We start from the raw sequence: 25661 nt of genomic DNA, 5'->3' as shown, positions 1-25661 counted from the left end.
CATGTTCTAATCTATTATCCGAGAAACACAACCTTTGATTTTAGAAATTGTCTGCCGTGATATAATTTGAATATGTCATCTCTAGGGTGGAAGCATCTTTTCTGTACTCATATTATGGTACTCTTTGTTGTTGATCATAACATTTGCTTGACATAAAAATATAACTAATGAAGCAATTGCACTTTACATATTCCAGCCATATTGGCATTGGTTGCTGGACGTCTATTAGGCTCAATGTACAACTCCCACATCAATAGGTTAAGAACTTCCCTGTGTAGCCATATGAATTAGTCTTGTGAGACAAGTCTGTGTAGCCATATGAATTAGTCTTGTGAGCCAAGTCTGTTTAGCCATGTGAGTTAGTCTTGTGAGACAAGTCTGTGTAGCCATGTGAGTTAGTCTTGTGAGGCAAGTCTGTGTAGCTATGTGAGTTAGTCTTGTGAGGCAAGTCTGTGTAGCAATGTGAGTTAGTCTTGTGAGGCAAGTCTGTGTAGCCATGTTAGTCTTGTGAGGCAAGTCTGTGTAGCCATGTGAGTTAGTCTTGTGAGGCAAGTATGTGTAGCCATGTGAGTTAGTCTTGTGAGGCAAGTCTGTGTAGCCATGTGAGTTAGTCTTGTGAGGCAAGTCTGTGTAGCCATGTGAGTTAGTCTTGTGAGGCAAGTCTGTGTAGCCATGTGTATTAGTCTTGTGAGGCAAGTATGTCTTGCCATGTGAATTAGTCTTGTGAGCAAAGTCTGTGTAGCCGTGTGATTTAGTCTTGTGAGTCAAGTCTGTGTAGCCATATGAATTAGTCTTGTGAGCCAAGTCTGTGTAGCCATGTTAGTCTTGTGAGGCAAGTCTGTGTAGCCATATGAGTTAGTCTTGTGAGGCAAGTATGTGTAGCCATGTGAGTTAGTCTTGTGAGCCAAGTCTGTGTAGCCATGTGAATTAGTCCTGTGAGTCAAGTTTGTGTAGCCATGTGAATTAGTCCTGTGAGACAAGTCTGTGTAGATAGGTGAATGAGCTTTTACACCAGCTGTTTTTCTGGCTGTCATTGAACCAAATGCAGAAGTAAATAAATATATGTTTTATTCTTAGGCCGGCATCACACTAGGCGTATGAAAATACGGTCCGTTTTTTACGGCCGTAATAAGCAGTAATTGTCCCAAAACACTGTTCCGTATTCAATGCGAGGATGCGATTTTTAAGCACAAATTTATCCTTGTCTCATCCGTATGGCATCCATACGGCGATTTTTTTCTCGCAGGCTTGCAAAATGGACATATCATGGATCCATCGGCTCAAATATTCTTAAAAACATATATACAGTCTATATATATATATATATATATATATATATATATATATATATAGATGTCAGTGAGACACATATATATATATATATTTATATTTAATACAGCGCTAGATAGCAGAAAAGCCGGTAATTCAATTGCCGGCTTTTCCTATCTCCTTCACAAACCCGACAGGATATGAGACATGGTTTACATACAGTAAACCATCACATATCCCTTCTTTTATTACATATTTCTCTTTACTAATGTAAGAAGTGTCTTTGTGTCAAATTTGGGGGCTCTAGCTATTAAATTAAAGGGTTAAATCCCGGAAAAAATTGGCGTGGGCTCCCGCGCAATTTTCTCCGCCAGAGTGGGAAAGCCAGTGACTGAGGTCAGATATTAATAGCCTAGAGAGGGACCATGGTTATTGCCCCCCGGCTAAAAACATCTTCCCCCAGCCACCCCAGAAAAGGCACATCTGGAAGATGCGCCTATTCTGGCACTTAGCCTCTCTCTTCCCACTCCCCTGTAGTTGTGGGATATGGGGTAATGCAGGGTTAATGTCACCTTGCTATTGTAAGGTGACATTAAGCCAGGTTAATAATGGAGAGGCGTCAATTATGACACCTATCCATTATTAATCCAATAATATGAAATGGTTAATAAAACACACACATTATTAAAAAGTATTTTAATGAAATAAAGACACATGGTGTTGTAATATTTTATTATACTCTTAATCCACCTGAAGACCCCTGTCACCTGAAATAAAGTAAAAAAAACAAACAACAATATTCCATACCTTCCGTCATTTCAGTCTTGACCCACGCTGTAAATCCATCTGAAGGGGTTAAATCATTTTACACCCAGGAGCTCTGCTAATGCAGCTGTGCTCCTGACTGTAAAACTTGGTGAATGAATGGAATGCAGGAGAATGTACTGTAGTTACCTCGAGTCGCGGTGATGCGCCCTCTGCTGGATGAACTCATATGAACTCGAGCATGGGAACCTTTCAGAATATTTTCCCACGCTCGAGTTCATATGAGTTCATCCAGCAGAGGGCGCATCACCGCGACTCGAGGTAACTACAGTACATCCCCCTGCATTCCATTCATTCACCAAGTTTTACAGCCAGGAGCACAGCTGCATTAGCAGAGCTCCTGGGTGTAAAATGATTTAACCCCTTCAGATGGATTTACAGCGTGGGACAAGACTGTAACGACGGAAGGTATGGAATATTGTTGTTTGTTTGTTTTTTAACTTTATTTCAGGTGACAAGGGTCTTCAGGTGGATTAAGAGTATAATAAAATATTACAACACCATGTGTCTTTATTTCATTAAAATACTTTTGGAAAGAGAGAGGCTAAGTGCCAGAATAGGCGCATCTTCCAGATGTGCTTTTTCTGGGGTGGCTGGGGGCAGATGTTTTTAGCCGGGGGGGGGGGCAATAACCATGGTCCCTCTCTAGGCTATTAATATCTGCCCTCAGTCACTGGCTTTCCCACTCTGGCGGAGAAAATTGCGCGGGAGCCCACGCCAATTTTTTCCGGGATTTAACCCTTTAATTTAATAGCTAGAGCCCCCAAATTTGACACAAAGATACTTCTTACATTAGTAAAGAGGAATATGTAATAAAAGAAAGGATATGAGATGGTTTACTGTATGTAAACCATGTCTCATATTCTGTCGGGTCTGTGAAGGAGATAGCAAAAGCCGGCAATTGAATTACCGGCTTTTCTGCTATCTAGCGCTGTATTAAATATAAATATATATATATATATATATATATATATATATATATATATGTGTCTCACTGACATATATATATATATATATATATATATATATATATACTAACAGTCTATGTGTACACATTTATTCTACCTATTCTATTCTATTCTGTCAGTGTGATTTTACTGTACACCGCACTGAATTGCTGGCTTTTCTATAGAACACCGGTGCATATTTCTCGCAAGTCACACGCATGGTCCCTGTGCAATCCGTAATTTTCTCGCCCCCATAGACTTTCATTGGCAGATTTTTTGCGCAGTACGCTGACAAACGCAGCATGCTGCGATTTTCTACGCCCGTAACATACCGTATATTACGGATGCGTAATATACGCAGATAGGAGCTGCCCCATAGAGAATCATGCGTATTTTCTGGACGTATTTTCTGCGCTCATACGTCCGTAAAACTCGCTAGTGTGACGCCGGCCTTAGGCTTAAAGGGAATTTTTCACCTACTTTTTCGTACATAAGTTTCGGCCTCTGCCATCAGGGGCTTATCTACAGCATTCTGTAATGCTGTAGATAAGCCCCCGATGTAACCTGAAAGATAAGAAAAACAAGTTAGATTATAATCACCCGGGGGGTGGTCCAGTCCGATGGGCGTCGCGGTCTGGGTCTGGCGCCTCCCATCTTCATGCGATGATGTCCTCTTCCTTGCTTCCTATTGCGGCTCCTGTGCAGGTGTACTTTATCTGCCCTGTTGAGGGCAGAGCAAAGTACTGCAGTGCGCAGGCGCTGGGAAAGGTCCAAGAAGCCCAGTGTCTGCATACTGCAGTACTTTGCGCAGTGGGGGGAACCCACGCTGGATTTTTCATCCATTTATTTCATTATATCACAGGAGGTGGCTGTGTATTACCCCGATCATCCCTCCTACTGTCACTGTTATTAGTGGCAGCAGGTGTCGGATGATGGGAGTAATAGTACCAAAAGCCCCCACCTGCTGTCTTCGTTCAAACTTTAATATAACTCGCATCATTCTCTTCTGCTAGCGCCGATCGCCTGCAGAGCAGGGGAGAATTATGAGAGCCATCTTCAGCACCTGCCACCGGGGAACAGCGCTTACTGTAGCGCTTCTTCCCCGATGCTGATGCGTGTCACATGGAGGACATCAATGTGTGATCTCCGTGTGCACGTGTGCGGGACGTTTTGCCATCCGTGCTGATGGTAAAAACCAGACATGTCTGTGTGTGGGACACACGGACACACGGTCCGTGGAAACACACTGACATGTGCACAGATCTACTCATTTGAATGGATCTACCTGTGTCAGTGTCTCCAGTACGTGTGAAAACTGTCACCACACGTGTCGGAGACACGGATGTGTGAAAGAGGCCTAACATAGTGATTACCTAGCAAGCAGTGTCATGAGAAAGGGTTGTGTATCCTAAAACCTGACAAATACTTCTCATTTTCAGGGAAAACAAGGAGCGCCAGGCATAAAGGGTGAGAAGGTCAGTATGTCCATTTATATAATACAATATAATGATAGAAAATAGTATTGCGGGAGTTGTCATGAGAAGAATTTTTAACCCCTTCACGACCTTTAAGGTGAATATACGTCAAAGGTTGTGTCTCTGCCTTCGATGTGAACTTACTCTCTGAGTCCACATCTTTCCCTGCAATCTGTAAAACCTGGTAAATGCCACAGTCAATGGGAGACATAGTGCTTGATTCATTATTGCATTTGCACATTTTTTCATCTAGTTTTCAGTATTTTGCGCATTTGTTTGCTTGTGCCATATTCAGCTTTCTATGTGCACCTTTATTGTAGTCTAATTATATGTGTTTATTTGATTGTTCGCCATTGTGGGTGGAGTTTAGGGTTTTCAAATGTTTTGGCCTTGTTCATCATTTGCATCATTTTGAAAAATGGCAACATTTGTTGCACATGTATTCCAGTCTCCCCCTAGACTGAATTTATGTGCTCCAGAAGTTTTTGAACAAATCTTTGCAAAACATGTGACTTTTTGTACAAAAAAGTCACAAAAAAGGGTTAAAGACAAAAATCTTGACCATTGTTAATTTTTAAAAACATTTTTCTAACTATGTATGTCATTTTGAAAAATTTGGCTCATCGAATACCACTGGACAAAAAAGAAAGGTGACTTAAAAAAAGCAAATTGAGGGAAGTCAGAAGGTACTCTGCAACTGACACCTACTATGCAATTTGCATAAATACGATCACATGACCACCTTCCCACAGAATAGAGAGAAATTATCACATAGAGTGCCTGCAGACATTTGTCCCAATCCTGGACAGCCCCTTTAATGAATTATCACAAAATTCTTCATAGAAAGAAAAGGAGATAGTATAAAACGATTATCAAATCTTGCACCTACATAACCTACAATGTCAGACCAAATAAAACGAACCTTTGGACATAGCCAATACATATGAATAAGATCATCTTTTTCTATATCACATTTTGGATATTTTTAGAAGTCCAAATAAGTAATTGTAAACATAAGGAGAAGTGAACGATGTTGTCTGTGTATCATTCTAACATCATAATTCAATTAATAGATTTTTTAAAGGAAATCTGCAGCAGATTTTTGCTACCTCATCTGAGAGCAGCATGATATAGAAACAGAGATCCTGATTCCAGGGACGTGTCGCTTAGTTTACTGGATGCAAACGTTCTGACACAATCACAGTTTTTAGATTTAGCAATACATCAGAGCTGAGGAAGCTAACCCCGCCCCCACACCAGGCTCTCTGTGTGCAAAGCTATAGACAGTGAGCTGCTGATCACAGAAGGGGCGGAGTCGGACTAGGGCACATGCACTGCTGTGTCCAAGCAATGATAATCACCAAATGATTAATCCGTCAGACCAAGTGAACAACAGCACATAGTCGGACATGTGAAACATCATTGAATTCAGTGTTTTAACCCGTACCTCATGCTGTCCTCAGATTTCATAGCAAATGCCTGCTGACAGATTCCCTCTAATACTAATTCAAACTTCATCCAATATGTCCCCAAAGTCTTGTTCCTAATCAGCTCTAAAATTAAGTCTTGGAAAAAAAAACATTGAGATATTTGTATAGTGTAATGCGTTCTTTATGTATATAATATGAACACAAGTTATGAACCTTCCTTTAGGTTTGAGACCAGGTAAGATACAACCGTATGTGTGTATTTTTTTTTTACAGGGTGAAGGAGTTATCGGTGAGCCCGGTCCTAGAGGTCCACATGGTTTTCCCGGTGTAAGAGTAAGTCATTGTTTTTGTTAGATAATAATGTAATGACAGATAATCACTTGTAAATTCATAGTTCCCCAGTTAAAGTTTATAACCAAATATTACATTTTAATATTTTAATATCTAAGGGTTATAATTTATCTTGGCACTTTCACATTCAGCAGAGATAACTGCAACTATCAGTTTTAATAGATGTTAAGTATTACACTTATGGTGAATTTGTGTAAAAAACAAACATTTCTCACAAACACATCTGCCAGCATCATGTATTTTACCACTAGATGGAGCCAGATATGCATCTTTTACAATCACAGTATTTAAAATATTGTAGAATTTTCCTAATAATTGCAATTATGAGCCTTAAGTTATGCTGAAAACTACATCAAAGTATAATAGGCATGCAGTACTACTTAATAAGTGTATTGTCAGTTTTGTTATGCAAAAACGTATACTAAATATATATAATATCTGTATATATATGCAAAAGGCAAAACAGTTTTGTTACAGTGTAACATACAGCGGTAATACTACTGACAGTGTATGTTAGGGGGTATGCCAGTATAACTAATGACCCATCTATGGAGCCACAAACCATTTACTAAATGAATTGTGACTAGTGCTATGAACTATGAAGTCCGCAGATTCTCAATCTATCTTTTTTTTTTATTCCCAGGGAGAAAACGGAATTCCTGGAATATCGGGGCCGTGTGGCATAACGGTAACTTGGTCAGATGTACTTTTTAGAAGCAGAGGCAATAGAGTAACAATTTTGACACTAATTTTAAGAACTGCCTAAACCTAGAAAGCCATGTTTCATACTATGAAATACACCAAAGTTTAAAGGGAACCTGTCAAAAAGTATATAGCTAATAGATTCCAACGAGTGCCGTCAGGATCTAATCTCACAATATATATTTTCAGCAGCATGAAGAGACTATCTTAAAACATAACGTTTATTGAATAGTATAAAATATTCAGAGGGAGATTAACGCATACAAAAAATAGTTACGTATACCAATATTGTAAGTAGTGTGAGATAGTGCTCCCTGAGTGTGTTGGGGGACACTCGCTTGGCATCGGGATTAATGCACACAGGAACGGTTTCTCACTTAATCATACCATCCGGTTTATTTAAATGCAGCATAAACCAGATAGAGTGCAGTCCGTACCATTACATCCATGAAACATAATAAGACACCAGTCTTATGTACACTTCTCTGACTTCTTGCAACCCCCTGTCTGAGGTTACCTTCCGGGAGCTCCGCTCCACACGCTAACTCCTTGTCAGTCCTTTCTTCCAGGGAAGCTGCCTTACTGGGATCACTTTCCCATATGATGACTTGCTCAACAGGTCAAACCCGAACAGTTCCAGACCCTCAGAAGGCCAGTAGCTTCCCCAATGCAGTTAGCCGCCACAGGCTCTGCAGGTACATGGTCTCCCCACATGCTATTCAAGAAGTCTCCACTTGCAGGACCTTCCAACACAGACCATCCAGGTAAATAGCCTCATCATGTGCTCTTCAGGAAGTATCCACTCGCAGGACCTTCCAACACAAAGCCCATGTGACCACACCACAGTCTCATTATATCGCATGAGACACACCCCTTGATGGGAGGTAGGTGGTTGGCCAGACCCACCCAGCTCTCCGGCCAACCCTATAAGCCCAGTCCCTTACAAGTTAAACAAAGCTCGTGGAACTACAGGGCCCAGAGCAACATTTCAGGCTTACGGCGCAGAGGACCCTCCTCCTCTGCGACACATACTGGCCATTCACAACAACGCTGATCACTGTCTCACATACCCTCCCCCTCTGTTCAAACTTGTGGGGTTGAACACTTGACATAAACCAGGGGCCCCGATACTGGACACCCATGTCACCTTGCCCTACCAGTCGAGAGGGCCTTCTCAGTCGGATTTGAGCTTCAGTCCCCGAAACATAGTCCATCACTGTCACTAAATTCCTGTCTGTGAACAATGCACTGTCGGACTTTGCTGCCTCACATTTCGGAGTCATAACCTTGTTAGGTCTTCCCTGCCCCCAGTGGTCAGTATGCAAGTACAATTCCCTTGCACCTCTAACTACTGCCTGGCCTTGGGCTTCAGCCCTTGATTCATAGTCTGTCCGTGTCACCAGACCCTTTTTAGTCACCACATCTCTCAAGTATTCTTCTTTACCAGATGGTTTGTGTGGCCGTGAGACTCACTGACAGTCGAGCTTACTGTCTGGTCTGAATCTGACACATCTAGTACGCTACAGGGTCTCCTGCCTAGGTCACACAATACTGAGCCAACAGAGGAGTCACTACTTTGAACTCTCCCATTCTTTAGAGAACCCCTTAGTTTCTCCAGTCTTCGGGTTGAAAATGGTCGCCATCTTTTTTCCATTTCCTACACCTGTTTATTAATTTGCAGTCTGTCAAGTCTCAGCTGCTCTATCTCCCTTAGGTATGCCACACAAAATTCAAGGAGCATTCAGATATTCCTAAGGCTTTCCATTGACCCGACAATGACGAATGGAACCATCCCATCTTCACCAGCTACCTGGGCTTCATCATCAGCCGTAATCCTCACTCTCGCCACACCGGATTTATTCACGATTTCCTGCATCACTTTTACAAGTCTTCCAATGACTTTCCTCACCAGATTTCTGGGGACTTGAACAATGTCTTCCACAAAGCCCAGCCAACTTTGAGCTTTCCTCACATGCTTCAGACTTCAAGCGGCTTCCTTATTCCGCAATAGGATCCTCTGTTTCGTGCGGAGGCAGTATAGGTGCGTGTCAGTCAGGATAGCCACCGCTTCACTGTGACTTCCCTACTCGACAGTATGACCAACTATTGAGTCTCTGGTGCCCAGTACACACTACACGCTTCTACTGCCTTTCTAAAGGCCTCATGTACAGCGTCACTGGCACACACTTCTGACACGTCTTCAAGTACCTCTATCACGCACTTGAAGAGCGAAGTCTCATTCTCTTCATAGACCGACAGCTCCTGCTTTGCCTTAGACATTCCCATCAAGTCATCTGCCACGACCGGGTGATTGTCTTGTTCAGCTCTTAGCTCAATGTCTCCCTGAGCTTTACGCTCTTCAAGACCCCTCACCACGATGGGCATTTGCAGCTCCTCCTCGTTACCACTCTGGCACTGCTGCTGTAAGTCTGCGACCACCAACTCCTTCTCTTGTAGAAGTCATCCTAATGCTTCTGAGAACACCTCCATATCTTCCAATATGGCCTTGTTCACAGTTTCACATGATGACAGGTGACCTCTGAGCTCAGAGACTTCCTTCTCCAGCTCATCCACTCTGTGCTCATCCGCTTGTCTCAGGACCTTTTCTTGTTCAACATGCTCTTTTACTGTCGAGTAGTGTTGAGCGATACCGTCCGATACTTGAAAGTATCGGTATCGGAAAGTATCGGCCGATACCGGCAAAGTATCGGATCTAATCCGATACCAATACCCGATACCAATACAAGTCAATGGGACTCAAGTATCGGACGGTATTCCTGATGGTTCCCAGGGTCTGAAGGAGAGGAAACTCTCCTTCAGGCCCTGGGAACCATATTAATGTGTAAAATAAAGAGTTAAAATAAAAAATATTGCTATACTCACCTCTCCGACGCAGCCTGGACCTCACCGAGGGAACCGGCAGCGTTCTTTGCTTAAAATGCGCGCTTTTCCTTCCTTCCGTGACGTCACGGCTTGTGATTGGTCGCGTGCCGCCCATGTGGCCGCGACGCGACCAATCACAGCAAGCCGTGACGTAATTTTCAGGTCCTTCTAGGCATTCAGTATTTTAAAATTACGTTCCGGCTTTGTGATTGGTCGCGTCGCGGTCACATGGGCGACGCGACCAATCACAAGCCGTGACGTCACGGGAGGCAGGAAACGCGCGCATTTTTAAAATTACGGCACGTCATGTGTTGTGATCCGCTTTTTGGGCTCCCCTAGTGGTGGCTGGTGGTACTGGAGACTTGTGTGTTCTTTTCTGCCTCAGCTCACCTGCTTCCATCAGTTTTGGGAGTTCCCTATTTAGCCTTGCTCTCCAGTCACTTCCTTGCCGGTCATCATTGTAACCTGAGTCTTTCAGTTGCATGTTCCTGCTACCAGTCTGCTGATCAGCTAAGTGGATTCTTGTCCTTTTTGTTTTGTATTTTTTGTCCAGTTTACAGTTTGTCATTTCCTGTTACTGGAAGCTCTTGTGGACTGAAATTGCCACTCCTGTGTCATGAGTTGACACAGGAGTCTTAAAGTAATTTCAGGATGGGTTTTTGAAAGGGTTTTTCAGCTGACCGTGAAGTCCTCTTTTGTATCCTTCCTCTATCTAGTAAGTGGACCTCGCTTTGCTAAATCTACCTTCATACTGTGTATGTCTTTTCCTCTGAACTCACCGTTAATATATGTGGGGGCCACTATCATCTTTGGGGAATTTCACTAGAGGTAAGCCAGGTCTGTTCCTTCCTCTTCCAGGCGTAGTTAGTTCTCCGGCTGGCGCATGGCATCTAGGCAGCCGTAGGAATGCTTCCTGGCTACTGTTAGTTGTGTGGTAGATTTAGGTCACGGTCAGCTTGAGTTTCCATCACCCGAGGGCTAGTCTGTTATTTTGTGTTTCTGATGTTCCCATGCCATTGGGGAATCATGACAGTATGACCGGCCACTGTTAAAGTAATTGGCAGAAGAAAGGAGAGTAAAAGAAGTCTGTAGATTTTTTTTTTTTTTTTTTCTCCCTCACATGTTTGCTACTTAGTTGGCTCAGTTGTATTTCTGCTCTATTTACAGCCTTGCCTTTCTCTCCTTCTAATCCTTGAATGGCTCTGATCTCTCCGGTTTAAGGATGGACTCTCAGAGTTTGGCTGCAGGTTTAAATAATATTGCTACGAAGGTTCAGAATTTACAAGATTATGTTATACGTACTCCTATTTCTGAACCTAAGATTCCTACACCAGAGGTATTTTCCGGAGATAGATCTCGGTTTCTGAATTTCAAATGTAATTGTAAATTATTCCTTTCTCTCAGACCTCACTCCTCTGGAGATCCTGTTCAGCAGGTTAAGATTGTGATTTCTTTGCTGCGAAGGTGACCCTCAAAATTGGACATTTTCATTGACACCAGGGGATCCTGCGTTGCTCAGTGTGGATGCGTTTTTTCTGGCTTTAGGGTTGCTGTATGAGGAACCTAATTTGGAGATTCAAGCTGAAAAAGCTTTAATAGCCCTGTCTCAAGGGCAAGATGAAGCTGAGATATACTGCCAAAAATTTCGTAAATGGTCTGTGCTTACTCAGTGGAATGAGTGTGCCCTAGCAGCAATTTTCAGAGAAGGCCTTTCTGATGCCGTTAAGGATGTCATGGTGGGGTTTCCTACGCCCACAGGTCTGAATGAGTCCATCACAATGGCGATTCAGATTGATCGGCGTTTGCGGGAGCGCAAACCCGTGCACCATTTGGCGGTATCTTCTGAAGGGACGCCAGAGAAAATGCAATGTTACAGAATTCTGTCAAGAAGCGAGCGGCAGAATTATAGGCGCAAAAATGGCTTGTGCTTCTACTGTGGTGATTCCGCGCATGTTATATCAGCATGCTCTAAACGTACTAGGAAGGTTGACAAGTCTGTTTCTATTGGCACTTTACAGTCTAAATTTCTTCTGTCTGTAACTCTGATTTGTTCATTATCAGTTATTACCGTGGATGCCTATGTGGACTCTGGCGCCGCTCTGAGTCTCATGGATTGGTCCTTCTCCAGGCGCTGTGGGTTTGATTTGGAGCCTCTGGAAGTTCCTATACCTCTGAAGGGTATTGATTCTACACCTCTGGCTTGTAATAGACCACAGTTCTGGACGCAAGTGACTATGCGTATGACTCCAGACCATCAGGAGATGATTCGCTTCCTCGTGTTGCATAATTTACATGATGTGTTAGTGCTTGGATTACCATGGTTGCAATCTCATAACCCAGTACTGGACTGGAAAACTATGTCTGTGTTAAGCTGGGGATGTGGGGGGGCTCATGGGGACATACCTTTGGTTTCTATCTCGTCATCTATTCCCTCTGAGGTTCCGGCATTTTTGTCGGATTTTGGGGATATTTTTGAAGAGCCTAAAATTGGTTCTCTCCCTCCCCACAGAGAGTGTGATTGCGCCATAGATCTGATTCCAGGCAGTAAATTTCCAAAGGGTCGTTTGTTTAACCTATCTGTACCTGAGCATGCTGCCATGCGAGAGTATGTTAAGGAGTCCCTGGAAAAGGGACATATTCGTCCTTCTTCATCACCTTTAGGAGCTGGGTTTTTCTTTGTCTCTAAAAAGGATGGTTTGCTGAGGCCTTGTATTGATTATCGACTCCTGAATAAAATTACTGTCAAATATCAGTATCCGTTGCCGCTGCTTACTGATTTGTTTGCTCGCATAAGGGGGGCTAAGTGGTTCTCCAAGATTGATCTCCGTGGGGCGTATAATTTGGTGCGAATTAAGCAAGGGGATGAGTGGAAGACCGCATTTAATACGCCTGAGGGCCACTTTGAGTATTTAGTAATGCCTTTCGGCCTTTCTAATGCACCTTCAGTTTTTCAGTCCTTTATGCATGATATTTTCCGTGAATATCTGGATAAATTTATGATTGTGTATTTGGACGATATTTTGATTTTTTCTGAGGACTGGGAGTCTCATGTTCAGCAGGTCAGGAGGGTTTTTCAGGTCTTGCGGGAGAATTCTCTGTGTGTAAAGGGTTCTAAGTGTGTTTTTGGGGTTCAAAAGATTTCCTTTTTGGGGTACATTTTTTCCCCTTCTTCTGTTGAGATGGACCCTGTCAAGGTTCGGGCTATTTGTGACTGGACGCAGCCTACTTCTCTAAAGGGTCTTCAGAAGTTCTTGGGCTTTGCTAATTTTTATCGTCGATTTATAACTGGTTTTTCTGGTGTTGCTAAGCCTCTTACGGATTTGACTAAGAAGGATGCTGATGTTGCCAATTGGTCCTCTGCCGCTGTGGAGGCCTTTCGGGAACTTAAGCGCCGCTTTTCGTCTGCCCCTGTGTTGCGCCAGCCTGATGTCTCTCTCCCCTTTCAGGTTGAGGTCGATGCTTCCGAGATCGGAGCGGGGGCGGTTTTGTCGCAGAAAAGTTCCGATTGCTCAGTGATGAGACCTTGTGCGTTCTTTTCTCGAAAATTTTCTGCCGCCGAAAGAAATTATGATGTCGGTAATCGGGAGCTTTTGGCCATGAAGTGGGCATTTGAGGAGTGGCGTCATTGGCTTGAGGGTGCTAGACATCAGGTGGTGATTTTGACTGATCACAAGAATCTGATTTATCTTGAGTCTACCAGGCGCCTGAATCCTAGACAGGCGCGCTGGTCGTTGTTTTTCTCTCGGTTTAATTTTGTGGTCTCATATCTACCAGGTTCTAAGAATGTGAAGGCAGATGCCCTTTCTAGGAGTTTTGAGCCTGATTCCCCTGGTGATTCGGAACCTACAGGTATCCTTAAGGATGGGGTGATATTATCCGCTATTTCCCCAGATCTGCGACGTGCTTTGCAAGAGTTTCAGGCGGATAGACCTGATCGCTGTCCACCTGGTAGACTGTTTGTTCCTGATGATTGGACCAGTAGAGTCATCTCGGAGGTTCATTCTTCTACGCTGGCGGGTCATCCTGGAATTTTTGGTACCAGGGATTTGGTGGCTAGATCCTTCTGGTGGCCATCTCTGTCTCGAGATGTGCGTGTTTTTGTGCAGTCTTGTGATGTGTGTGCTCGGGCCAAGCCTTGTTGTTCTAGGGCTAGCGGGTTGTTGTTGCCCTTGCCTATTCCGAAGAGGCCTTGGACGCACATCTCGATGGACTTTATTTCTGATCTTCCTGTCTCTCAGAGGATGTCTGTTATCTGGGTGGTGTGTGACCGTTTTTCTAAGATGGTTCATTTGGTGCCATTGCCGAAGTTGCCTTCCTCGTCTGAGTTGGTTCCTTTGTTTTTTCAAAATGTGGTTCGCTTGCATGGTATTCCTGAAAATATCGTTTCTGATAGGGGTACCCAGTTCGTTTCTAGATTTTGGCGGGCATTCTGTGCCAGGTTGGGCATTGATTTGTCTTTTTCGTCTGCCTTCCATCCTCAGACTAATGGCCAGACGGAGCGAGCTAATCAGACTTTGGAGACGTATTTGAGGTGTTTTGTGTCTGCGAATCAGGATGATTGGGTTGCCTTTTTGCCGTTGGCGGAGTTTGCTCTTAATAATCGGGCTAGTTCGGCCACTTTGGTTTCCCCTTTCTTTTGCAATTCGGGGTTTCATCCCCGTTTTTCTTCTGGTCAGGCGGAGTCTTCGGATTGTCCTGGAGTGGATGCTGTGGTGGATCGGTTGTATCGGATTTGGGAACAAGTGGTGGACAATTTGAATTTGTCCCAGGAGAGGACTCAGCGGTTTGCTAACCGCCAGCGTCGGGTTGGTCCTCGCCTTCGTGTTGGGGACTTGGTGTGGTTGTCTTCCCGTTTTGTCCCAATGAGGGTTTCTTCTCCTAAATTTAAGCCTCGGTTCATCGGTCCCTATAGGATTTTGGAGATTATTAACCCTGTTTCCTTTCGTTTGGACCTCCCGGCATCTTTCGCTATCCATGATGTGTTCCATCGGTCGTTGTTGCGGAGATACGAGGTGCCGGTGGTTCCTTCTGCTGAGCCTCCTGCTCCTGTGCTGGTTGAGGGTGAATTGGAGTACGTTATAGAGAAGATCTTGGACTCCCGTATTTCCAGGCGGAGACTCCAGTATCTGGTTAAATGGAAGGGCTATGGTCAGGAAGATAATTCTTGGGTAACTGCCTCTGATGTTCATGCCTCGGATTTGGTTCGTGCCTTTCATAGGGCTCATCCAGGTCGCCCTGGCGGTTCTTGTGAGGGTTCGGTGCCCCCTCCTTAAGGGGGGGGTACTGTTGTGATCTGCTTTTTGGGCTCCCCTAGTGGTGGCTGGTGGTACTGGAGACTTGTGTGTTCTTTTCTGCCTCAGCTCACCTGCTTCCATCAGTTTTGGGAGTTCCCTATTTAGCCTTGCTCTCCAGTCACTTCCTTGCCGGTCATCATTGTAACCTGAGTCTTTCAGTTGCATGTTCCTGCTACCAGTCTGCTGATCAGCTAAGTGGACTCTTGTCCTTTTTGTTTTGTATTTTTTGTCCAGTTTACAGTTTGTCATTTCCTGTTACTGGAAGCTCTTGTGGACTGAAATTGCCACTCCTGTGTCATGAGTTGACACAGGAGTCTTAAAGTAATTTCAGGATGGGTTTTTGAAAGGGTTTTTCAGCTGACCGTGAAGTCCTCTTTTGTATCCTTCCTCTATCTAGTAAGTGGACCTCGCTTTGCTAAATCTACCTTCATACTGTGTATGTCTTTTCCTCTGAACTCACCGTTAATATATGTGGGGGCCACTATCATCTTTGGGGAATTTCACTAGAGGTAAGCCAGGTCTGTTCCTTCCTCTTCCAGGCGTAGTTAGTTCTCCGGCTGGCACATGGCATCTAGGCAGCCGTAGGAATGCTTCCTGGCTACTGTTAGTTGTGTGGTAGATTTAGGTCACGGTCAGCTTGAGTTTCCATCACCCGAGGGCTAGTCTGTTATTTTGTGTTTCTGATGTTCCCATGCCATTGGGGAATCATGACAGTCATGCCTATTTCTGCATTCAGGACCTGAAATTACATCACGGCTTGCTGTGATTGGTCGTTTCGCGGTCACATGGGCGGCACGCAACCAATCACAAGCCGTGACGTAATTTTAAAAATGCGCGCGTTTCCTGCCTCCCGTGACGTCACGGCTTGTGATTGGTCGCGTCGCCCATGTGACCGCGACGCGACCAATCACAAAGCCGGAACGTAATTTTAAAATACTGAATGCCTAGAAGGACCTGAAAATTACGTCACGGCTTGCTGTGATTGGTCGCGTCGCGGCCACATGGGCGGCACGCGACCAATCACAAGCCGTGACGTCACGGAAGGAAGGAAAAGCGTGCATTTTAAGCAAAGAACGCTGCCGGTTCCCTCGGTGAGGTCCAGGCTGCGTCGGAGAGGTGAGTGTCATGGTTCCCAATGGCAGGAGAACGTCAGAAAACATAAATAACGGACTAGCTCTTGGGTGATGGAATCTCGAGCTGACCGTGAGCTAAACCTACCACACAACTAATAGTGGCCGGGGGGCATACCTACGTTTTATCCCTAGACGCCTCGCGCCAGCCGGAGGACTAACTAACCCTAATAGAGGAAAAACAGACCTGGCTTACCTCTAGGGAAATTCCCCCAAAAAGGAGACAGAAGCCCCCCACATATATTGACGGTGAATTCAGAGGAAAAGACACACGCAGTATGAAGGTAGGTTCAGCAAAGCGAGGTCCGCTTACTAGATAGTAGGAAGATACAAAAGGGAACTTCACGGTCAGCTGAAAACCCTCTTAAAATACCATCCTGAAATTACTTTAAGACTCATGTGTCAACTCATGACACCGGAGTGGTAATTTCAGCCCACAAGAGCTTCCAGCTACAGAAAAATAACATAACTGTGAACTGGAACAAAAAATGCAAAACAAACTTAGGACTAAGAGTCCAACTTAGCTGATCAGTAGACAAGGAGCAGGAACATGCAACAGAAAGGCTCTGGTTACATTGATGGCCGGCACTAGAATGACTGAGCAGCAAGGCTAAATAGGATACTCCCATATCCTGATGGAAACAGGTGAACAGAGAAAGTGAAGCACACAAGTCCAGTACCACCAGTGACCACCGGGGGAGCCCAAAAACCAAATTCACAACAGTACCCCCCCCCCTCAAGGAGGGGGCACCGAACCCTCACAAGAACCACCAGGGCGATCAGGATGAGCCCTATGAAAGGCACGGACCAAATCAGAGGCATGAACATCAGAGGCTGTCACCCAAGAATTATCCTCCTGACCGTAGCCCTTCCACTTGACCAGATACTGAAGTTTCCGTCTGGAAACACAGGAGTCCAAGATCTTCTCCACAATGTACTCCAATTCACCCTCAACCAACACCGGAGCAGGAGGCTCAACGGAAGGCACAACCGGTACCTCATACCTGCGCAACAATGACCGATGGAAGACATTATGGATAGAAAAAGATGCTGGGAGGTCCAATCGAAAGGACACGGGGTTAAGAATCTCCAAAATCTTATACGGGCCGATGAACCGAATCTTAAACTTAGGAGAAGAAACCCTCATAGGGACAAAACGAGAAGACAACCACACCAAGTCCCCAACACGAAGACGAGGACCAACACGACGACGGCGGTTAGCAAAACGCTGAGTCTTCTCCTGGGACAACTCCAAATTGTCCACCACCTGTCCCCAAATCCGATGCAACCTATCCACCACAGTATCCACTCCAGGACAATCCGAAGACTCCACCTGACCGGAAGAAAAACGAGGATGAAACCCCGAATTGCAAAAGAAAGGAGAAACCAAAGTGGCAGAACTAGCCCGATTATTGAGGGCAAACTCCGCCAACGGCAAAAAGGCAACCCAGTCATCCTGATCCACAGACACAAAACACCTCAAATAAGTCTCCAAGGTCTGATTAGTTCGCTCAGTCTGGCCATTAGTCTGAGGATGGAACGCAGACGAAAAAGACAAATCAATGCCCATCCTAGCACAGAACGCCCGCCAAAATCTAGACACGAACTGGGTCCCCCTGTCAGAAATGATATTCTCCGGAATACCATGCAAGCGAACCACATTTTGAAATAACAGAGGAACCAACTCGGATGAGGAAGGCAACTTAGGCAAGGGCACCAAATGAACCATCTTTGAAAAACGGTCACACACCACCCAGATGACAGACATTTTCTGAGAAACAGGGAGATCAGAAATAAAATCCATAGAGATGTGAGTCCAAGGCCTCTTCGGAATAGGTAAGGATAACAACAATCCGCTAGCCCGAGAACAACAAGGCTTGGCCCGAGCACAAACATCACAAGACTGCACAAAAACTCGTACATCTCGAGACAGGGAAGGCCACCAGAAGGACCTAGCCACCAAATCCCTGGTACCAAAGATTCCAGGATGACCTGCCAACGCAGAAGAATGAACCTCCGAGATGACTCTACTGGTCCAATCATCAGGAACAAACAGTCTACCAGGCGGGCAACGATCAGGTCTGTCCGCCTGAAACTCCTGCAAAGCCCGTCGCAGGTCTGGGGAAACAGCAGATAATATCACCCCATCCTTAAGGATACCTGTAGGTTCCGAATCACCAGGGGAATCAGGCTCAAAACTCCTAGAAAGGGCATCCGCCTTCACATTTTTAGAACCTGGTAGGTATGAGACCACAAAATTAAACCGAGAGAAAAACAACGACCAGCGCGCCTGTCTAGGATTCAGGCGCCTGGCAGACTCAAGATAAATCAAATTCTTGTGATCGGTCAATACCACCACCTGATGTCTAGCCCCCTCAAGCCAATGACGCCACTCCTCAAAAGCCCACTTCATAGCCAAAAGCTCCCGATTACCAATATCATAATTTCGCTCGGCGGGCGAAAATTTTCGAGAAAAGAACGCACAAGGTCTCATCACGGAGCAGTCGGAACTTTTCTGCGACAAAACCGCCCCAGCTCCGATCTCGGAAGCAACGACCTCAACCTGAAAAGGAAGAGTAACATCAGGCTGACGCAACACAGGGGCGGAAGAAAAGCGGCGCTTAAGCTCCCGAAAGGCCTCCACAGCAGCAGGGGACCAATCAGCAACATCAGCACCCTTTTTAGTCAAATCAGTCAAAGGTTTAGCAACATCAGAAAAACCAGTTATAAATCGACGCTAAAAATTAGCAAAGCCCAAAAATTTCTGAAGGCTCTTAAGAGAAGAAGGTTGCGTCCAATCACAAATAGCCCGAACCTTGACAGGATCCATCTCAATGGAAGAGGGGGAAAAAATGTACCCCAAAAAAGAAATCTTTTGAACCCCAAAAATACACTTAGAACCCTTCACACACAAGGAATTAGCCCGCAAAACCTGAAAAACCCTCCTGACCTGTTGGACATGAGAGTCCCAGTCATCCGAAAAAATCAAAATATCATCCAGATACACAATCATAAATTTATCCAAATATTCACGGAAAATGTCATGCATAAAGGACTGAAAGACTGAAGGGGCATTTGAAAGACCAAAAGGCATTACTAAATACTCAAAATGGCCCTCGGGCGTATTAAATGCGGTTTTCCACTCATCCCCCTGCTTAATTCGCACCAAATTATACGCCCCACGGAGATCAATCTTAGAGAACCACTTAGCCCCCTTTATTCGAGCAAACAAATCAGTCAGCAGTGGCAGAGGATACTGATATTTGACTGTAATTTTATTCAAGAGTCGATAATCAATACACGGCCTCAAAGAGCCATCTTTTTTAGATACAAAGAAAAAACCAGCTCCTAAGGGAGACGAAGAAGGACGAATATGTCCCTTTTCCAGGGACTCCTTAATATATTCTCGCATAGCAGCATGTTCAGGTACAGATAGATTAAATAAACGACCCTTTGGAAATTTACTGCCTGGAATCAGAACTATGGTACAATCGCAATCTCTGTGAGGAGGTAGTGAACCAAGCTTAGGCTCCTCAAAAACATCACGATAATCAGATAAAAATTCCGGAATCTCAGAGGGAATAGATGACGAAATGGAAACCAAAGGTACGTCCCCATGAGCCCCCTGACATCCCCAGCTTAACACAGACATTGCTTTCCAGTCAAGGACTGGGTTATGAGATTGTAACCATGGCAATCCGAGCACCAAAACATCATGTAGATTGTACAACACAAGGAAGCGAATCATCTCCTGATGGTCTGGATTCATACGCATAGTCATTGTGTCCAGTATTGTGGTTTATTACTAGCCAATGGCGTAGAGTCAATACCCTTCAGAGGTATAGGAACTTCCAGAGGCTCTAGCTTAAACCCACAGCGCCTGGCAAAGGACCAATCCATAAGACTCAAAGCGGCGCCAGAGTCGACATAGGCGTCCGCGGTAATTGACGATAATGAACAAATCAAGGTCACAGACAGAATAAACTTAGACTGTAAAGTGCCAATTGAAATAGACTTATCAACCTTTTTTGTACGTTTAGAGCATGCTGATATAACATGAGTTGAATCACCACAATAGAAGCACAACCCATTTTTTCGCCTAAAATTCTGCCGTTCGCTTCTGGACAGAATTCGATCACATTGCATATTCTCTGGCGCCTTCTCAGAAGACACCGCCAAATGGTGCACAGGTTTGCGCTCCCGCAAACGCCGATCAATCTGAATAGCCATTGTCATGGACTCATTCAGACCTGTAGGCGCAGGGAACCCCACCATAACATCTTTAATGGTATCAGAGAGACCCTCTCTGAAATTCGCCGCCAGGGCGCACTCATTCCACTGAGTAAGCACAGACCATTTACGAAATTTTTGGCAGTATATTTCAGCTTCATCTTGCCCTTGAGATAGGGCCATCAAGGCTTTTTCAGCCTGAATCTCTAAATTAGGTTCCTCATAAACCCCAAAGCCAGAAAAAACGCATCCACATTGAGCAACGCAGGATCCCCTGGTGCCAATGCAAATGCCCAATCTTGAGGGTCACCCCGCAGCAAGGAAATTACAATCCTAACCTGCTGTGCGGGATCTCCAGCGGAGCGAGATCTCAGAGAAAGAAACAATTTACAATTATATTTGAAATTCAGAAAACGAGATCTATCCCCGGAGAAAAACTCTGGTTTAGGAATTCTAGGTTCAGATATAGGAGCATGAATAACAAAATCCTGTAAATTTTGAACCTTCGTAGCAAGATTATTCAAACCTGTAGCCAAACTCTGAGGATCCATTTTAATCAGGTGAGATCAGAGCCATTCAAGGATTAGAAGGAGAGAGAGAGACAAAGGCTGCAATTAGAGCAGAAATGCAACTGAGTCAACTATAGAGCAAGCTCAGAGGAAAAAAAAAAAAAAATTTACAGACTTCTTTTTCTCTCCTTTCTTCTGCCAACGGTTTTAACACTTGGCCAGCCATACTGTCATGGTTCCCAATGGCAGGAGAACGTCAGAAAACATAAATAATGGACTAGCTCTTGGGTGATGGAATCTCGAGCTGACCGTGAGCTAAACCTACCACACAACTAATAGTGGCCGGGGGGCGTACCTACGTTTTATCCCTAGACGCCTCGCGCCAGCCGGAGGACTAACTAACCCTAATAGAGGAAAAACAGACCTGGCTTACCTCTAGGGAAATTCCCCCAAAAAGGAGACAGAAGCCCCCCACATATATTGACGGTGAATTCAGAGGAAAAGACATACGCAGTATGAAGGTATGTTCAGCAAAGCGAGGTACGCTTACTAGATAGTAGGAAGATACAAAAGGGAACTTCACGGTCAGCTGAAAACCCTCTTAAAATACCATCCTGAAATTACTTTAAGACTCATGTGTCAACTCATGACACCGGAGTGGTAATTTCAGCCCACAAGAGCTTCCAGCTACAGAAAAATAACATAACTGTGAACTGGAACAAAAAATGCAAAACAAACTTAGGACTAAGAGTCCAACTTAGCTGATCAGTAGACAAGGAGCAGGAACATGCAACAGAAAGGCTCTGGTTACATTGATGGCCGGCACTAGAATGACTGAGCAGCAAGGCTAAATAGGATACTCCCATATCCTGATGGAAACAGGTGAACAGAGAAAGTGAAGCACACAAGTCCAGTACCACCAGTGACCACCGGGGGAGCCCAAAAACCAAATTCACAACAGGTGAGTATAGCAATATTTTTTATTTTAATTCTTTATTTTACACATTAATGTTGTTTCGATACCGATACCCGATACCACAAAAGTATCGGATCTCGGTATCGGAATTCCGATACCCGCAAGTATCGGCCGATACCCGATACTTGCGGTATCGGAATGCTCAACACTACTGTCGAGAGCTCAGACTCCAGGTGACGCACCTGACCCAGTTGGGTGGACTTGGCGAATTTCCACACTCGACACCTTCAACCTTCCTTGAGGCTCTGCCCGGTCACCCTTAGGTATTTCTCTACTTTCTGGAACTTCAGAGAACTCCACACTCTCCAGCTCTTCAGCATCAGATTCTCTGGAGCCTTAACCATACTCAGCACTAGCGGTTGCTACTGGCAACGACACATCACCTTCCTTACTGATCTCTTCAGTGTCTGGAAGAGTACTCACATCTTGACTAAAAACACCAGTCACTGCTTTTCCATTATTGATATCCTCAAAAACCAGTCACTGCTTTTCCTTTATTGATATCTTCAAAGGGTGCAACTTGTTCAGCCTCTTTGTGCCCTTTATGTCTCCGATGACGGGAAGAAGGCTTGCCATTTGTACCCCGGTCAATGCTACTGTACTACTCTTCCCTTGTGTTAGTCACAGTCTGAATGGGAGTCACCACTACTCACCCTGTCACTCTGGCACAACAAGTCCCCAATTAAACAGGTGTCAGACCCCTTTCCTGGAATTACCCCGTTTTCAACGGTCACACTGTTGGTCACCTCTGCTAAGTCCCAGAGTTGGTCAGACCCACACTGTCTTCTCGTCACTCCTACGTCTGACCTGTCCATTTTGGGAGGTGGTACTGCCTTAATGTACACCCCAACAGTAGAGAGACCTGCATCCTCCTGCTGTAGAGGAACTCCCTCCTCCCACAAGTCTGAGAACAGCCTAGAGTCCCGGCCTACTATCACCGGACAAGCTAAGTTCAGGACTATAGCGACCTCATGGCCTGCAATGTTTCTGACCATCTCGGGGATCACCAAGGCCACTGAATAGTCCTTATTGCCCCTATGGATGCAGGTGATCTCGATCTTCCTTTTGGATATTACATATTTATCGGGCACAGCACTCACTAGGGTCACCGAGCTCCCAGAACTGACCAGTCTGAATTCATCCTCCGCATTCATCTGTAGGGCACTCCCATGTATCCTCTTACCGGGAGGGTAGTTCATATGTTAGATTGGACAAACATAGTACCATTGTCCCTGGCAACAGTCCATCTGTACCACCCCTTTGACTTCGGGATGCTCCACCCCTTTTGGGTAACCACCAATTTCTGGGACTCCACCCCCTTTTGGGCTAATATCCCCTTTAGTGCCACCACCCCTTTTTGGACAACTATCCCCTTTTTGGGACTCTGCCCCCTTTTGAGCAATTACCCCCTTTTGGGAAACTGCCCTCTTTTGGGACTCCACCCCCTTTTAGGGACACTACCCTTCTCTGGAGTACACCCCGTGGACTCACCCATGGCCCTCTCAGTCCCCAGTTTACACAGTACACCGTTATCTCTCTGCACTTGCACCGGCCCTTTAAGAGTTTGTACGATCTGTACCACCAATGTCCTTTGGAAATACTTCACCAGCTCCTGCTGGCACTCCCACAGCTCCTGCTGCAGTCATTGGCTCTCCTGGCACCGCCGGCTGCCAATCACATGCCGCTGCTGCCGCTTCTGTAGCCACTCCACCAGGCTCCGCACCACTTTGCCAGGCTCTGTCCGGCTCCACAAGGCACTGCACGGCTCTGTACAGTGAAGCTCTGCACCACCTCTGCCAGGTTCTGCACAGCTCCGCAAGGTTCTGTGGACCTCTGGACAGCTTTGCGGACCTCCCGACGGCTCTGCAGACCTCCGGACGCTTCCAGCCAACTTTGTAACCCTGCCGTGTTACCTCCAGAAGCTTGTATTCTTCGTGGCCCCACTGAGCCACAGCAAGCTGTCTTGAAAAAATTTTTATGGACCCGCCGATCCAAAGCAAACACCTCCACACGTGCTTCCTGGACCGCTGCCCGCAGTCTAGCACCAAATGTGAGATAGCGCTCCCTGAGTGTGTTGGGGGACACTCACTTGGCAAGGGGATTAGTGCACACAGGAACGGTTTCTCACTTAATCATACCATCCAGTTTATTTACATGTAGCAAAAAACGGATAGAGTACAGTCCATATCATTACATCCATGAAACATAATAAGACACCAATCTGTTTATGTAGCAGATACACCTCTCTGCCTTCTTGCAACCCCTTTGTCAGAGGTTACCTTCCAGGAGCTCTGCTCCACACACTGACTCGTTGTCATTCCTGGCTTCCAGGGAAGCTGCCTTACTGGGATCACTGTCCCGTATGATGACTTGCTCAATAGGTCAAGCCTGACATTTCCAGACCCTCAGAAGATCAGTAGCTTCCCCAATGCAGTTAGCCGCCAAAGGCTCTGCAGGTACATGGTCTCACCCCATGCTATTCAAGGAGTCTCCACTCGCAGACCTTCCAACACAGACCATCCAGGTACATGGCCTCACCATGTGCTCTTCAGGAAGTCTCCACTCGCAGGACCTTCCAATACAGAGCCCATGTGACCACACCACAGTCTCATTATATCGCATGAGACACACCCCTTGATGGGAGGTAGGTGGTTGGCCAGACCCACCCAGCTCTCCGGCCAACCCTGTAAGCCCAGCCCCTTACAAGCTAAGCAAAGCTCGCGGAATCACAGGTCCCAGAGCAACATTTCAGGCTTACAGCGCAGAGGACCTCCTCCTCTGTGACACATACCGGCCATTCACAACAACACTGATCGTTGTCTCACAGTAGATTAAGAATCTATATTGGCGAGTGACACATAATTATATGGAAGGTACCACAGTTCATAAGAAAATGGTTTAGATCTCACCCATTTCAAACGTGAGGGTGTACAGTAGGAGTCCATGGAGTCCCATGGGTAACAAAGGTCAGGTATGACACTTATCTAACCTTAGCCCCATGCTCATGCTCCCCATCCTAACATAGGCAGTACCCAAGTGTTATTTCTCACTATCAAATGAAGGCAGTCTTTGGCACCATACCACTGAGAAATAAATGAATTATTCATCCTGCTGTGAACATTCACGATCTATTCACTAGGAGTGTGGTTATGCTCAGTGAATGAGTAATATATAAAACATTTTGACAAAAAAGAGATGGGGCACTTTCCATTTTCCTAAAATAAGAGTCCTTTATTGCATTATTTGGGACATGCAGGCATCGGGCATGGAGCGTGGGGAAAAATATATTTATTTTGAGATAATATAGTCAGAACCACGTAAAAAAAAATGAGGCACTTACCATTTTTTTAAAAAATCAGTCCTTGTTTGCGATATTTGGGACATGCAGGTGGCGTGCAGGGAAAAAAAGGTGGATGGCAGCCATTTTGCATTAAGCACAACACTTCTACAGGTCCAGGTGAGGAATTACATAAATCTGATTCCTTTTAGGGTGGTACTGCAGTGCAGGGCCACCATCAGGGCATTACTGCCCTTACTGGTGTATGGGGCCCGAAGAGCGTGCCCCCTCTGTTTTGCTCACCGGGCCCGAGCAGCAGCATGCTGCCGCTTTAGTAACTGACCGCGCGTCCTTTGACGCACG

General features: G+C 45.2%; 1 protein-coding gene across 1 annotated transcript in view; it reads left to right on the top strand.

The window, feature by feature from the left end:
• LOC143774986 (uncharacterized) overlaps positions 1-25661 on the top strand; it is an 862433-nt gene that overhangs the window by 474117 nt on the left and 362655 nt on the right. The window contains exons 79-81 of the mRNA XM_077262800.1: positions 4481-4516; positions 6220-6279; positions 6941-6985. Coding sequence (XP_077118915.1) covers positions 4481-4516; positions 6220-6279; positions 6941-6985 — 141 coding nt within the window. The remainder of the gene's footprint in view (positions 1-4480; positions 4517-6219; positions 6280-6940; positions 6986-25661) is intronic.

This window comes from Ranitomeya variabilis, chromosome 5, assembly GCF_051348905.1.
Source record: "Ranitomeya variabilis isolate aRanVar5 chromosome 5, aRanVar5.hap1, whole genome shotgun sequence".
NCBI classification, from domain to species: Eukaryota; Metazoa; Chordata; class Amphibia; order Anura; family Dendrobatidae; genus Ranitomeya; species Ranitomeya variabilis.
The sequence above is the reverse complement of the archived record's forward strand: the minus strand, read 5'-3'. Positions and strand labels throughout refer to the sequence as shown.